The sequence below is a fragment of the Rhinichthys klamathensis genome, unplaced genomic scaffold (assembly GCF_029890125.1).
Source record: "Rhinichthys klamathensis goyatoka isolate OS25496 unplaced genomic scaffold, OSU_Roscu_1.1 h1tg000254l_1, whole genome shotgun sequence".
Classification (NCBI taxonomy): Eukaryota; Metazoa; Chordata; class Actinopteri; order Cypriniformes; family Leuciscidae; genus Rhinichthys; species Rhinichthys klamathensis.
The window spans coordinates 4180379-4197750 of record NW_026606776.1 but is presented as its reverse complement, the minus strand read 5'-3'; the positions used below and the strand labels follow the sequence as shown (position 1 = coordinate 4197750).

The 17372-nt window shown below is 43.3% G+C and overlaps 1 protein-coding gene across 5 annotated transcripts in view; it reads left to right on the top strand.

The window, feature by feature from the left end:
• The window catches only part of tanc1a (tetratricopeptide repeat, ankyrin repeat and coiled-coil containing 1a), an 87719-nt gene that overhangs the window by 34416 nt on the left and 35931 nt on the right, over positions 1-17372 (top strand). For 4 of the 5 annotated variants that reach the window (XM_056266812.1, XM_056266810.1, XM_056266811.1 and 1 more), the window contains exon 5: positions 14654-14775. In XM_056266812.1, the coding sequence (XP_056122787.1) occupies positions 14654-14775 (122 nt within the window). Of the gene's footprint in view, positions 1-14329; positions 14436-14653; positions 14776-17372 lie in introns of those variants that run through there. The other variant, XM_056266813.1, reaches the window with a different exon arrangement.

Genomic DNA, 17372 nt, shown 5'->3' with positions numbered 1-17372 from the left:
GATGTCATTACAGCTGCCAGCTCATCCACCTGTGATTGGGCAAAGTGCTGCTGTGTATATTTAATGATTTCATCCTGTGATGTAATTACATCTGGTGGATTGGAATGTTTCTCACAATTGCTGGCCATAAATAGAGGGTGAGTGTACGGTTTCTTACATTTGAGAGTCAGCTGGATTGCAGCTATTAGTTCACTTCCTTTGTAAAAGCTTAGGCCAGAAACATGCTCTACGCAAGTATGCAGATGCAAATATTGGGCATGTAGTGCAAGTGTACAGTCCTATTATACATAATGTGCATTCTTGCATTACTTTGGCAGTAAAATAAGCTTTACAACCTTACACCACAACCTTAAACCAAGCTTATCAGTTTCCTTTAGGAAATTGCTGTTTTAAAATAACAAAAGGTTGCACAGGTACAAGGTTGCCTAGCAGAGACCAATGGCAAGTGAAATGCCCAGTGTTGGGCAAGCTACTTAGAAAATGTAGTGAGCTAAGCTAGCAGTTACTCTACATTAAATGTAGCTTCACTACACTGAAGCTACCACCCTGGAAAATGTAGCAAGCTAAGCTACAGCGATATGGCAAAAGTAGTTTACTACATGTAAGCTATTTTTTTTTTTTAATTTGATAAAATGTTTTATTTTTATAATTCATTCCATGTCAATGTGTGATCTCAGTGATCAATAAAACTGTCAATCAAATATAGACAGGCAGAATTTGTCAGTTCAGTTGTTTATTCAACAACCGTTCCAAACCAATTTGGCACACACACAAAAACAACAACCATAACATAAAACCATATAACTATATAAAACTATAACAAAACCAGGTGTCAAGAGCGGGTGCATCTTTTTCCATTAAGTACATTTCTTACGTGTCAGCCCAAGGATTGATATTGGTACGTGATGTCACAGTAGGGGTGTGCGATATCACGGTTTTTGATCGTGGACGATTAAAATGTCTCCACGATCTGCTTTTGAAGAAATATCGTAGTATCGTGCATTTTATCAGTTGCAGTTCTGGCGCCGAGCTCCGTCTCAACATACAACAAATGTTAACGCAGAGGAACGGGACACTGCCGTTCACAGAAGTGCATTATTTGCATGTGCTTTAAAGCCTTGCTGGTTAAACATGTAATTCACGTGCTGATGCGCTGTTCTGACGTGTGCTCTCTGAGCGCATACACCCGAAGCACACGGGCACTGAAAGCCTGTCTAACAGCGTCTGTTTACTGGACTACGTTATAAGTTATCTTTCGAGTCTTATTGCGCTAATATTGTCAAATACACACAAGGTTTACATAAACAAACTTGGTTATGTCTAAAGTGAAAGCAAACAGAAAAAAAATGAGAGAAAATCTGCTTGTCAAATGCGTGTATATTAGACGCGTCGCGTGCAGCTCTTAAAGCGACAGTAGCCAGTTAGTAAACAAGCTGCCTCTTGTCCTTAAAGAGATAGTTCACCCAAAAATAAAAATTCTGTCATTATTTACTCACTCTAATGTTGTTCCAAACCTGTATTAATTTCTTTCTTCTGTTGAAAATAAAAGTTATTTGGAAGAATGTGGCTAACCAAACAGTTGCTGATCCCCATTGACTTCCATAATAGGAAAACATATACTATGGAAGTCACTGGAGTACAGCAACTGTTTGGTTAGCCACGTTCTTCCAAATAACTTTTATTTTCAACAGAAGAAAGAAACTTATTCGGGTTTAAAACAACTTGAGAGAGTAAATGATGAAAATTAAAATGTTTGGGAGAACTATCCCTTTAATGTTAATAAAACAACAAAACACAAAGAGGAAATCACTCACTGCTCTTGACTGAGAACTTTAGTAGTAGCTTTAATAATAATCAATGTATAATTTATACAGTGAAGTCTATGTTGTGTTTTATTTTCGTATTTGTTCATTTAGCCTAATTACTTTCTTCAATGCTACTGTTAAATACCGCTACTAGCTGAAAAAATAAAGCACTGTTTATTTCATTTGTATATTAAGTTGTGTATGCTTAATGTGTATCTTTGTTCCTAATTCTTAATAACAAAGAAAATAATGATAAAGATTTTTATCTTCGCCACTTTGGCCTAAATGTCTGCCATTCTTTTTTCTTTTGTTACCTATAAGGCTTTTTTTTTTAAATAGGGACATTAGTTTGGCTGTAATGCTCAGTCACTTGCAAAATAGTAAAACCAACATGAAAAAGAATCGTGATAAAATCGTTAATCGTGATTTTCCTGAAAAAAATCGTGATATGATATTTTTGCCATATCGCCCACCCCTATGTCACACCATACGGAGCAGAAGGTGGTGGTAATGCACCAAAAAGCTGGTTTGTAGAGCCCTATGAAATTTTCATTTTTTTTTTTTTTTAAATTTTGTTTTCATTTTTCTGGACTCCCATTTTAATGGTTAAATATAATTTTAGTAATCAAAAACGTGTAATTAATTGAAATCATGAAACGTATACAATTTAATACTAATGTATTCAAATTTTAAAATAAATGACATTTTAAGAGAGCTATGAAATGTTTTTTTTTTAAATGTAGGCCTAATGATTTAAGCAAAACTTTCTTCAAAGGCTAAACCAACCTTTTATTTTGACAGGTTGCCATGTAGACCTTTGAGTCTCTCTGTGTTTTTTTGATATGACGATAGTTTTTCTCAAATCAAGCTAAAATGCTTCTAAAGTGACTCTCAGAGCGGCTGTGTAGATGAAGTGCACGTATGAATGTCCTCATATAGGCTGAAAACATCGCGAGCGTGCTTCAGTGTGTGTGTGTGTGTGTGTGTGTGGTAAATGAATCCGTGCGTCTGAGCCATTCATTCACAGAGACACGCAGAACATGCATGATTCCTTTTTAAATCGTCTTTATGCATCAGTGATACTTAGTAGTTGTATTACCGATTTGAGCTTGAGCTTTAGAAATGCTTGGGGAAATGTAGCTTGTGTGGACGCTACCGCACTACTTAATCAAAAAAAGAGCTTCGCTACTGGAAAGCTATTGATTCAGAAAACAGCGACGCTACCACCACGCTACTGAAAAATGTAGTTAAACTAGTAGCGTCACTACTTGTAGCGACGCTACTGCCCAACACTGGAAATGCCATGTAAGCTTACAGTTACAGCACAGTCCAAATCCACTTTTTAAGCAGGAGAACAAGAATACTGAAATGTTTTCAGTCTTCGTGACCCTAGACATGTCCTAAAGCACACAGCCCATAGTGTAGTAGACTAAAGCTGAGCTCTCGAATATTAGAGTTGCAGCCTTTCGTTTTGATTGAGCTGGCAAATCTCTATGGCAACATTGTGTCTGTTCACTCTGAGCCATGACCAGCGTTTTCCACTTATTTCTTCAGAGCATAATCTCCATGATTCAATTCTAATGAGCACTAATGATTTACCCAGCTCAGATCTTTCATCACAGGCCGATAATACCGCACCGCATCCCGCCAGTTTACGCCATACCGCTGCTCGTTGCCTTCCTGATTCGTGCTTTCTCCCCTGTTACATGTGTTTCAGACATTAGCTGCAAAAATAAACCTTGGATCGACAGGGCTGTAATTTAGATGTCACTTTGCAGGAAAAACTTTGTCTCGTTTGACCGAAAAAAATCGCCAGGCTCGGCCAGGTTGACCTATGCCAGTTGCTGAAAAAGACGCTTGGCCCAAGCGAATGTAATAAAGTTTAATGGGCCCTTCTTTTAATGACAAGTGTGCATTGGCTTACACGGAGGCGTGCATGTGTTATAAAATTAACAAATAAGATTAATGTTACCGATGATTTATTTAATGAATCACTTGTTTTTTGCTACTTCTCACGGCATCACACATTCTGGCATCTACTACACTAATTAATAAATTAAAGGTAACGTTTACAACAAAAAGTTGTTCTAAGGATTCGTGGGTGAAGTTGCTGTCAGTGTTGTAGGAAAACGTTTAATTTGAACTTTTTTTCAACGGTGGCACTGGGATAACATCAAAGTTAGAGCAACAAGATATAGCCTGTTATTACCCATGTGTGGGATCGTTTTGAAAAACCCATAATCAAGTTTGATGACAGTTTTATTAATAAGTGCTATCGCCGGAGATAAAAAGGCTACTCATTGTCTAAACTGATATGAAAGAATCTTAAATTCATGTGGCATATACACAATTATTTTTGACAAATAACGATTATGACTAAGCACTGGCTACTAGGAACTGCAAGAACAGAGTGAATGTTCAGCACATGTTCAGTTAATTTTAGCATTATGAGTCCATAGTTGATAATGTACATCCATACTATTTGTTAACTAAGTGTTTTGTCTCCTTCATTATCAGATAAATTTTTTCACTAAGTGTTTTGTCTCATTCATTATCAGATACATTTTTTCAAGTACCTACATTAGTAAAGTAATGTATTACTTGTTATTCACATTTATTGTTTGAAACTTCTCCTGTCCCCATGTTGAGGAAAAAATAAGGAGTAAGTGTGGAGGTGTTGAGATCATTGAAGGGTCATTTCACTTTTGGTGTGAAAGAGACTTTACATATGCCAAAAACAGAACTTTATTTATTTATTTTATTTATTGTTACAAACATGCTAGCCCAGCCCAGGTGAGAAAAACATTGTACCATTACTTTCCATAAAAAGTAACGAAGTATTGGAATTAGTAACTTTTTTTAGAGTAACTGTAACGCATTATGTTTAAAAGTAACGTCTCTGGTTACTTACGTAACCTATGTTCTCTGAATAGGGAACGAGACGCTGCGGAAAGCGCAGTGGGATATCCTCTGGATGTGCCGATTGCCTGAAGCCCTATAGAATCACGCCAATCCATTGGCTGATGGCGCTCGCGCAAAGCTGGCTCCGCCCCGACGCTCTTACGTCGTAGCATGATGTACGCGCGCGCGCCATCTTCTCCTCAGATTTCTCTGCCGAAAAGAAAAACTGTCGGCAGCGCGAGGAGCTTGGCAGCGAACGCAGCGTCTCGTTCCCTATTCAGAGAACATAGGTTACGTAAGTAACCAGAGACGTTCTCTTTCATAGGTTCACTCAACGCTGCGGAAAGCGCAGTGGGAACGAAATACCAAACTCGCCAAGCTAAGCGCTGCCATAACCGGTACCAGACCAAATAATAACAACCATGATAGGTTCAAGCAGATAGAACCTGGGAACCTGGAGTCATGTCAAGATCCAAATTATAGAACCTCACAAAGGTGTGCGGAGAGGACCAACCTGCCGCCACACAAATGTCTTCCAAGAGGGCCCCTCTAAAGAGAGCTTGAGAGGAAGCCACACTTCTGGTGGAATGCGCTCTGATGCTAAGAGGTGAAGGCAAACCACGCACCTCATAAGCCAGCGAAATAGCGTCCGTTACCCAGTGGGAAATCCTCTGCTTTGATGCTGCAAGCCCGCGGCGGCCAGCACCAAAACATACCAAGAGCTGGTTTGATTTCCTCCAACCGCTTGAGCGATCTACATACAACTTCAAAGAACGGACCGGGCAGAGCAAGTTAAGTTTCCTTTCTTCCTCAGAGGCAAAAGGAGGAGGGTGGAAAGCATTAAGGTTAACAACCTGAGAGCGGAACGCCGTGGAAAGAACCTTGGGTACATACCCCGACCTCGGCCTCAAGGTAACCCTAACCAGGCCAGGAGCGAAGTCCAAGCATGACTCACTAATAGAGAGAGCCTGCAAATCCCCTATCCGCTTCAGTGAAGATAAAGCTAACAAAAGAGCAACCTTAAGAGTCAGAATCCGCTCAGGAGCTGACTCCAAGGGCTCGAAGGGAGCCTCTGTCAAACCCTCCAGGACGACTGACAGGTCCCACGAGGGAACACTAGGGGGGCGAGCCGGTTTCAGGCGCCTAACCCCACGCATGAAGGCCGAAACTAACCTCAGCTTCCCCAAGGGAATCTCATCCGATTCTCTATGAGCAGCAATAGCTGCGACATACACTCTGAGAGTGGTAGCGGCCGCTCCGGAAGCAAACTTTTCCTGCAGGAATTCCAGCACTGAGCCTACTGGGCAGCTAACTGGGTTCCTATCATGTGCTAAGCACCACGCCTCGAACACCCTCCACTTGGAGGAATATAGCCTCCTCGTCGAAGGGGCTCTAGCATTCGCAATAGTCTCCTGAACGTCGGTTGGGAGATCAAAGCTTAAAGCTAACGGCCTCTGATAGGCCAAACGTACAGCTTCCAAATGTCGGGGCGAGGATGCCATATCCTGCCCTGAAGCTGGGAAAGCAGGTCCTCCCTGACCGGTATCTCCCAGGGGGAGGATTCCAACAGAGGGATCAGCTCCGAAAACCATGGCTGGGACGGCCAGAATGGGGCTACCAGAAGGAGGCGGACTCCGCTCTCCCTCACTCTGGACAGAACCGCCTGGATCAGCTTGATGGGCGGGAAGGCATAGAGTTTCTGCATCGGCCAAGGGTGGGCGAACGCATCTATCCCCAATGGAGCTGGAGGGCTCAGAGAGAACCAAAGCGGGCATTGGGACGACTCCTGAGATGCAAAGAGGTCCACTTCCGCTTTTCCGAACACCTCCCAGATCAGGGCCACCGACTGGCGGTTCAACATCCATTCCCCAGACCTGAGCTTCTGCCTCGACAGAAAATCTGCTGCGAGGTTCAGAATCCCTGGGACATGAACTGCTCTCAGAGAGAGGAACTTGTCCTGGGACCACAGGAGAAGGTGACGCGCATGCCTGTCTAGGGTGCGCGATCGTGAACCCCCCTGTCTGTTTACATGGGACACTACTGCCATATTGTCCGTTCTGACAATGACATGGTGTCCTTCGAGGAAAGGGAGAAAGTGGCAAAGAGCCAGGAAGACAGCCCTCAGCTCCAAGCTGTTTATGTGCCACGAGAGGGTCTCGCCAGTCCAAACCCCACACGCTGGCCTGCCCTCGAAAACCGCTCCCCAGCCGGTCAGAGAGGCATCCGTCGTAACCATCTGGCGACGGAATACCGCACCCATACCGACTCCTTTCTGAAGGAAGAGGGGGTCCCGCCAGATTGACAGGGCGCGAAAGCAACTGCGCGACACCTTCAATAGGCGAAAGGCTGGCCCCGTGGGCCGAGCCCCTGAGAGCTTCATCCACCACAGAAAAGGTCTCATGTGGAGCAGCCCCAGAGGTAGCACAGGGGAGGCCGCGGCCATAAGGCCCAGAAGTCTGCGGCAGGTGCTCACGGAAACATGCTGGCCTAGTGCGAAACGGGACAGACATGTCACCAGACTGGAAATCCGTGCAGGAGCCAAACGGGCCTGCATAAGAACGGAGTCCATGCATACCCCCAAGAAAACCGTGTTCTGAGCTGGAGTAAGAACGCTCTTCTCCGTATTCAGCCTCAAACCGAGAGACTGAATATGACGGAGGACAATGTCCCTGTGGTGAGTCACCAACTCTCTGGAGTGGGCTAAAAGGAGCCAATCGTCCAGGTAGTTGAGTATATGGATGCCCTGGAGCCGCAGCGGGGCCAGAGCAGCATCCATACACTTTGAGAACGTCCTTGGCGCTAGAGCGAGGCCAAAGGGGAGGACCCTGTACTGGTACGCTTTCCCTCCAAAGGCGAACCTGAGGAACTTCCTGTGTCGCCGTACGACCTGGATGTGGAAATAAGCATCCTTGAGGTCTACCGTCACGAACCAGTCCCCCCGCCGGATATGAGATATGATGGCCTTCAGCGTCAACATTTTGAATTTTCCTTTGTAAAGAGAGAAATTCAACCGGCGAAGATCTAGTATCGGCCGCAGGCCGCCCCCCTTCTTCGGGACCAGGAAGTAACGGCTGTAGAAGCCCTGTTCGACTTCCCCCGAAGGAATCTCTTCTATCGCCCCCTTCAGCAGAAGGGATGAAATCTCCTGCTGTAGTACAGAAGCCTGAGCGGCGCTGTCGACTACAGTAGGAAAGACCCCGTTGAAGCAGGGGGGGTTGCGACAAAACTGAAGCGTGTAGCCGAGCCGAACTGTGCGAAGGATCCAAGGCGATACCCCTGGTAAACGCTCCCATTCTTGAACGAAATGTGATAGAGGCAGAGGAGTGTTGCAGTGCAAGGGACATACCTGAGGTAGGGTGTCGCGCTGGTTTCCATGGGGAGGCGCGGTTGACCGTGGAGGAGAGCGCTTGGCGTCCTGACACGTATTGGGGGGTACCACCACCTGGATAGAAGTAACTGGGTCCGCCTGCTCCAGAGGAAAAAGAACTGTGCCTCTGAGGAAGCGATTGGCGGGTGTAACGTGCACCGGGAGCGAGGGGAGAAAGCAAGATGCGTCTCCTTCCTCCTGCGCCGGACTGGGTGAAGAGAGTGAAACAGGACCTGCACTTCGAAACACGCTGGGTGGCGAAGGTGACAGGGTTGGATGAGGAGAGCCGGCTGGAGGAGGGCAGAAACGCTTGCGCGGTCTGTCCCAACCTCGTAGATCTGATGAGGCTCTCCTCCTCCTGCCCTGCGGGTCAGGAACGGCTCGAGGAGGCTGGAGCGGCCGATTTGTTGGACCGCTTCAGCTGAAGGCGCTTGTGAGGGCGCTGGCGAGGAAATGGACGACCTCGGGCTCCCCAGACAGTAGTTGGTGGGTGGCGAGCCGGGTCACTCCTGCTAGTAGGGAACTCAGCCCTATGAGCAGAGCGTTCTCGGGTTTGAGAAGGGGGAGGGTTGGAGTCACCGGGCCCTCTGACCCTCCTGGGCATAAACTGCCTGAACGCGGCCGACTGAGACTTAGCGGCGCGGAACTTGTCAACCACCGTGTTGACCGCCTCCCCGAAAAGACCTGAGTGGGAGATAGGGGCATCCAGGAGGAAACTCTTATCCTTGTCTCGGATCTCCGTGAGATTCAACCAGAGGTGGCGCTCTGCAGCAACCGAGCCCGCCATAGAGCGACCTACAGCCCGAGCAGTGTGCTTGGTGGCTCTTAGGGCCAGATCTGTGGCTTTGCGAAGCTCTTTGACAGCTTCGGGCGTCAGTCCCTCTCCTTCATCCATGTCCTTCAAGACGTCCGCTTGGTAGGCTTGAAGGATGGCCATGGTATGCAGGGCCATGCCTGCCTGACCAGCCGCCATGTAAGACTTCCCAATAAGGGAGGAAGTAGTCCTACAAGCCTTGGAAGGAAGAAGGGGACGCGCCTTCCAAGACGGTGCAGACGACGGGGCGAGGTGGTTAGCCAGCGTGTCCTCGACCGCTGGAATAGCGGAATAACCCTGCTCCACAAAACCAACAAGGTTGGTGAAGTCAGCGGCTGCCGCATTAGTTAGGCGTGCGGAGAATGGCTGCTTCCAGGATCTGGAGATCTCGTGATGCAGATCGCTGAAAAAGGGCAGCTTTCTTCGCTCTGGCCTAGAATTAGGGCCACGTAGGAACCTCTCGTCGAGTTTGGACGATTGAGACTCGCGGGGCTCATCAGGCCAGTCAATAGAGAGCTTCTCTGTAGCGCGCGACAGCACCTCAATAAGCTCAGTGTAGGCCGGAGTAGGCCGCGCGTCCTGGCCGCTAGGCGGGATAACGTCATCAGCCAAAGCAGGCCCGAAATCCTCGGAGTCGGAGGCTGCAGTGTAAATAACGTCATCCAGACCGAAAGAAACCGATTCGCGGGCTCCCGGGCTGGGACATAAATAATCATGCGCGAATTCAACCGCGCCGCGTGCGTGCTCGGGAGAGGGAGGGAGAGAAAGGGCGAGGCCCGTCTGCTCATACTCAATATCCTCGAGCTCAACATCCGAACCCCAGGCCGCGGATCCACGAGAGGCCTCAGCAGTCTCGGGAGCGCGACGGGGGGAAACGAATGTCTCCTTCTCAAAAACCGCGAGTCTAGAGCGGAGGGTTTTGAGAAGGAGATTGTCACAAAATTTACATTTCGACAATCCTAATACAGCCTCACGCGCATGCGAAAAACCCATACATTTAACACACTTACTGTGAGGGTCGTCGTTCGAGATAAAACGAACGCATGGCGGAGAGCAGCGTCGATAATCCATGACACTTCACTGTAAGGAGAACAGAGTTCCACTTATACCAGTCGCTGAAGTGTCGAGACGAAAGCTGAAGTTGAATTGAAGAATTCGGGCTCAGAAAAACCGCACGAAGGGCGAGATGTGACCGCTTCGTGAAGGCAGAGAAATCTGAGGAGAAGATGGCGCGCGCGCGTACATCATGCTACGACGTAAGAGCGTCAGGGCGGAGCCAGCTTTGCGCGAGCGCCATCAGCCAATGGATTGGCGTGATTCTATAGGGCTTCAGGCAATCGGCACATCCAGAGGATATCCCACTGCGCTTTCCGCAGCGTTGAGTGAACCTATGAAAGAGAACTTTCACCAACACTGGTTGTAAAGCATCTTAGTTGAAAGTGAGAAATATTGTGGACCTCCTGTTTGTTTGTTTGTTTGTTCTGATTTATTTATTTGTTGTGTTTTCATTTATTTTATTGAATTTATTTATTATTTTGGTTTTATTTATTTATTTATTAGTGGTTTTATTTATTTATTGTTTCTTTGTGTTATTTATTGTTGTTTTTTTTATTTGTTTTTTTTTATTTACATTTTATGGTTTTATTTATTCATGTTGTTAGGGTTAGTTTTATTTAAAATTCACTTGAAGATACCTGCCTGATACATAAACTAAGGTTAACAGTCAGCTTGGCTCCTACTGGATTGTAGTTTTCTATGAATTTTCAATCCAGTTGGACAATCCCTGAATTGACCCCTCAGCTTCCAGGATCCGAGCTGTCTGTGGATCTCCGGCCCTTCACCCTGTCTGTCTCTCTTTCTATATGACTGAATGACACACTCTTTCTTCTCTGAGGCTACCGATCACTCATGTTATTTTGCTTGTATCTTACTCTGTCTTGCTCTCTTTCTTGCTCCATGTCAGACGTCCTCTTCTCCACCTCCCCCTCTTTTTTCACACTCCTCCATACATAGATGCATTCTCCCTCTCTCATATCTCTCACTATCTTTTTCAGGCTGTTTCTCTGTCTGTCACTCACACACATACAAGCACATGATACTGATTAAAAAGCGCGAGTTTGTGTACTACAATGGTATTTACTTTTATTTCATAAGCTATACGTGGATGAGCAAGGTCATTTGATGAAAGGAGATGGAAGTGTGGACAGGGGGAGGGGGAATGGTGTTCCCGAGCTTTTTAGCATGCAAATAGATTTCAGCGTCTAGAAAATGAAAACGACAAGAGCCGAATAAGACCAGTGAGATTATGGCTGTTTCACAGTCTGAGAGATGGGATTGATATGGAGACGGGATAATTTAAAGAGGAAATGGAGAGATATGGAGAGACGCAGAGAAATAAAGGAGTTCTTGTGTCTAAATTACTCTAATATCTGATTTTTTTTTTTTTACTTAGTTTTTTTACTGTGATGGGTGGGTAGGGTTATGGTTAAGGGATAGGGTATACAGTTTGTACAGTATGGAAAGTCCCCATAAAACCTGGAAACCTAAAAGTTGTATTTTTTCTTTTCTTCAAGAAATGCACTTGACCCATAAGCACCTCTGTTCAACCTCTGAAACAGTTCTGCTCTGGCTTTATGGGTAATAGGCAATTTTCGTTAGTAAAATTGAGCAAAATTAGACAATATTGTTTCTAAAAAATTCTTATTTATTGAACTGTTGTATAAAATCAATATACTTGTGTGATATTGCTTAATACCATGATATAAATATAAGACAAACTCATACAGGGGCATTTTTTCCCCTGATATCTTGAATTTTAGGGCCATTCTAACTGCATTCTATGGGCTACAACCCAGAGGGACTTCTGATTCATGTTCGTCACCAATCAACTGTATGACATGATGAACTACATAGGTCTGGGGCGGGGCGGGTGCGTTAAATGCGTTAATAAATGTTATAATTAAATCGACAGCCCCAATTATAATATAATGCAGTCTAATTGAACCCACAAACCTTCACGTATGAAGGAAGACCTCTGACTATCTTTGTGTTCTTTACAACAGTTGCTTATATGGTGGTACTAATTTGATTAAACGTGGCATTATAAACGGTGCAGTTTTATATTAATGAGTACCATCTGATGCTATAAATGGTGTCGTTGCTTCTATTTTTATATCAAATTCATTACACAGGTTTATTCCAGTACTTTGCTGTACGTCACGCACTTAGAATTTAGATTTACACAGCTCACTCAAACAATCAGGAGGGAATCTGGCACCGTTTCGGGAATGATTTTCTCACACACACATACACACACATACAAGTGTTACTAGACTTCTAGACTTCTGGCCTGCCAAAATGAGCAGGCACCACTACACTACTGCTTGAGTGCTTTGCAAAAACAAGCCATGTCTAAACTTTGCGTGTAAGCGTGTGTGGAGAAAACGGTTCAGTGTACGTGGTCTTCATACGCAAAACGAGAGTGAAATGTGTGAACTCATTGGGAGGTCTGTATTCCTTTGGCCAACGTAGATCAACTGGAGACCAGCTGAGAGAGGAGCTGGCTTCAGACCTGTGGACCAATTGTAAACTGGCTTTGAAACAATCCACACTCATCTCACTGTCCTAATGTCTATTGTGAAGAAAAGCAGAATAAATGCTTTAATTAGGGAACATTTATCTGGATTAGCATGTGCTTTTACACGCCTTCGGATGTAGACCCGGAGGACGAGCACGCATATGCTGCATTTCATTGCACGTTAATAAATGATTTATGAACGATGTATTAAATATGGATTCTGCTTGAGGTTTGCCTGTAAATTCTGCTGTCAATCGAAAGTAAACAACACTAGCTGACCAGCAGCATCGATCGATCGTGAAGTGATTTGTGTAAAGCCAGATTGATGGCAGGATATGTTAACAAGGGAAGGGGGGTGGAGGAGCAGGACAGTGTTGCTGACAGAGTGCAGTATGCTAATGAACTGTGGCCTGTTGCCCTGTCTTCCCCTCAGGGATGCTACACAAGACTTCCCTGCTCATTTACATATCGTAATTGCGTAAAAATGTCAGACCACATATTAAGCTTTTTTGTTTAATTGTGCATTTGTGTCTTGGTATGTACATGGTAGGAAAGTGTCCATGAAATCAGCATTAGAGTTTTTTGGCATTTCATCCATTTGTGTTAGGCTGTCTATACATTGAATTAAGGGTGTGCAATATTGACAAATCTCAATATTTTTTTCTTCTCTAAGAGAAATTAACTTTTTCATTAAGGGACAATATTTACCACCTTAAATTGATTTCCTGGGGCATTTTCACCTTTTTATGAGGCCATCTTTTTCTAACCTTATTAGACCCTTACCTCTAAGTATTGAACGTGATCATAAACGGTTTGTGCTGAAGACATGATGAGAAGAGAAGAGTGGTGCGATTTACTTTTCTAAGCAATAAGATGTTCACCTAGTGGACAATAAAATGGTTGAAATAAATTGCAGGGACTGAACCAAGAATATGAGTGAGACTTAAAAGTGGGTTCTTTGCTCTTGTAATGAACCACATTCACCACTCATAAAAGTTTAGTAGCCACATAACAACACTCTGCATAACCGCCCAGAATATCCTAGCATCTTAAAAAAACACCAATAATGTCAAATAAATAATTCAATTTTTTATTTTAATTCATCCATAAATCTGTGATAGATTTTCGTAAGACATATATATTTTTTATATATATATATATATAAATATAAACCCGTCAGGCTAAATGTTTTGGTTAATATTTTCCCCAGGGTTACATCACCCAAATATTTGTTTTGTCTATTCGTTAGAATAATGTGCTCGGATCAATCGTGCACACAAAAACCAGAGACATTAATGAAGAAAGTCATTTTGATTTCATGTTGTCATAATGTTTAGCCAACTGTTGCTTTTTCCAAATCTCTAACTGGTTTTAAACAACTCAATGAGCCTCACTTAATTTCCTAAACTGACAGTATCTAACATTAAATTAGCATAGAATCATGTTTTTCTATTGTATCTGTGCAGAATTACGGGATGGTGTTGTGCACATAAGAAAGGGAGAGAATTAATGAACGTGTGTGTGTGTATCTAGCCAGTCGTATTCTGAGAATGAGAACTAGCCTATAGTGATTGAAGCGAGCACGATCTCTGCTCATTCACATTCACACCCTGTCCTCTCTGTCTCACACACACACACACACACACACACACACACACACACACACACAGCCTCTGAATGGATAGAAACTTGGTTGTCATAATAACCGAATCTCAAACCTAGGCTTTCTGAAGCTGAGTGGTGCACTGTATAGACAGTGCGTTGTACTACAGAGCGAGAGATACAGGGTAACAGAGAGGAGGGGGAGAGAGAGAAAGAGAGGGAGGGATTGAGACTAAAAGAGAGAGAACAGTTGCGAGATAGAGAGAGAGATGTGAGAGGGAGGGACGGAGATTGCCAGAGAGCAGAGGAGACTGTGAAAGGCAGCGAGAGGAGAGCACAGGAAGTGCCACACCGGTCCTTTGGATCTTGGTGAGTTGGGACAGATTCACTGTACGCCCTGGAGGAATAGCGTTGAATGTGTAATTGGACTGAATGTAGTGTTTGAATGTACGTGTGGTCAAGTAGATGTTTCGTCAATGTGAATGTCAGTGTGTTCGGGTACCTGTAGACATGTTGCTTTTGGGTGTGGGATTTTTTTGTTCATCCTTCCCTAACCTTTGAATATGTGTGTGTGTGTGTGTGCGCAGAGCTGCTCTCGCCGGCTGAGTCTGGCTCCTCCCCGGCTGTCCAGGAGCTCATGACACGGTTGGGCTTCCTGCTGGGAGACGCCATCCCCACCTCATCACAAACAAACATGGAGGAGAAACAGGTAAACATGAACCCTACAGGTCTAAACACCCAAACTCTGAGATACATGCAGTCTGATACACAAACATGTGGCATCACGTCACTAAAGATATGTAAGATTAGGGCGATAACATCCTTAGAAAGAGGAAATAGCCTCTGAATTTTCTTTTCAGTCAGGTTACACTGAATGAGCCCTGGATACCAGAGGTCATTTATCAGAGAGATCGATGACACTGCTGGAGCTGTTCTTCCAGAATCACACTTTCACTCTAGACACTCTATTGGAAGAGCTTTGTTTTAGACTTCCACTTAAAAAAAAGAAGGTAGTTTGTACCATTAAAGTGGTGACTTATCACTGGCAAGATGGGCTTTTAAGTCAAGTCAAGTCAAGTCACCTTCATTTATATAGCGCTTTTAACAATGGAGATTGTTTCAAAGCAGCTTTGCAGAGATAAACATACAATTTACGGTAACAGAGATTGTTTTGGCTTTATAGCGATTTTGAATAATGTTATTTCCGGCTAAAGTTGGTTTTGATTGATTCACTTCCAGCAAAATTATCATTTGTTATTACATTAGGGGCCACTAAGACGATGGCGTTCTCTCTAAACAGACTTTAAACGCGAACCTGTGACCGGATGGCGTTCACATGCACATTAAAAATTTATTCTATAGTTATATTCGTTTGAATATGTGTGCGCAGGTTTGTAATTTCCCTACAAACCATGCCTAAACAAACTACTTGTCTTGCCTATAAATTTGATACAGAATTTTATTTTATCACTTTTTTTAATAAAACTTTGATGTCTAGAAACACTTTTTAATTTTTTTATAATTTTTTTATAGGTGCAATAAGGCTAGATAAAATGGAGAACAAGGACTGTGGCGTTCCCTTTTGCAAATAATGTAGGAAAACTTTAACACCCATAATGCACTGGGCTTGATCAGACTGTCCGAGAGTGGCAATACAAAAATGCGGAAGTACGGTCTGTAGTTTTCACAAAAGTCTGCCGGATGATACGTTTTGCTTTAGATGACAAATAAACTGGGAGATTGATACACATTGTTTATTTACATATACTACTGACATTGATTTAAAGGATAAGTTCGCCAATTTTCAACCAGCTTTGTATTGTTACAGTGTGTGTGATGTTCAGTGTTATTTTAGTGTCATTGAGATACTATTATAATTTTTTTAATAATTTTAGTTATAGTAATTTTGCATTTTTAATAATTTTATTAAAATTAATTAATCATTTTATTCGTTTTTATTCATTTTTATCTCAGTTTTAGTTATTTTAGTACATCAGTATAAACTAAATGAAAATGAGATGTTGCCTTGGCTACTAGATGAAATAAAATAAGTTTTTTTTTTTTATCTTTTATTTTATTTCAGTTACCATTTATTTTAATTAAAGCAACAAAAATGTATTTTATGTTTTTTATTTTATTTTAGCATTAGTTTCAACTAACTATATTAACCCTGCTGATGTCCACTATATATCTGTAATATACTAGTTTCTAGTTACTAAACTCTAACTTTGATCTTCATTCAGTCTCTTTTTCAATTTGTTTTTAACATTTAAAGATATTTATTTTGGTGTGTCCAAATCATAATACAGTAGGTGCATCATACAGAGGTTTGAGGTGTTTATCTGGGATATAAGTTGCTCTTAAGAGGCTTACGTAGCGTTTTTTATGGTTTGCTGCACACAAAGCTCCTGGTTGCTGAATTTATCTACAAACATGCTTCATCAGTCATGCATAATCACAAATGAGAATGTGCTTTCTGATTGGCCAGTTTCTGATCTCCCCTTTAGCCTTTTCAAACGCAGTGCGTTAAGTATGAATGCTGGTTTATGCATGTCCGATGCCGTGTTCTTGCGCAGCTGCTTTATAAGGATTGAAACAGTCTTGATGTGGATAAGCACCCTGGAGATGTTGCTGCCGGTGAGTAATGCAGTTTCTCCGCAGGAAAACGAATGATGCGGGTGGAGCAACAGTGTCTCTCTTACGCACGCTTCTCTAACTCAACTGCAGCACTGAGGAAATTATTGAACAGGTGTATGAAGCTCTACCTGAAAGCTTGAGCTGTGCTTTACTCTGATGTGTGTTTGTGTGTGTGGAGAGATGAGAATCCTTCATTGGCGAGCGGCTGGCAGGCAACAGTTCTCTGGGGACCAGGGCTCCGGTACACTGCGCACACACACACACACACACACACCATCACTCTCCCTGACCTATATAAAGTGTGGAGAGAGGTAAGAGGAGAGGACAGAGTAGTATCTAGGATTTGATGTACTCTGTATAGTATGAAAACAGAAGTCATACAGTAAGTTTTGGACTGTTGGTTTATGCCCTGTAAGCACTTCCTCTAGTTTTGCAGCAGGTATATAACCCATAATTTCTCACACCCCAACATTGGGGTGTAATCTGCTTTCAGATTACTGGTTCTTTTAAAGCTTTAAAAGAATGCTTTTTTTGGTTCTTTTAAAGCATTGGTTCTCAACCAGGGGCCTCAGCAAACTTCCAAGGGGGCCGCAGGATGACTAAATTAATGAATTGCTATAAATATATTAACCTAACTTCACTGAAATGCTAAAACGAAACGTTTTTATT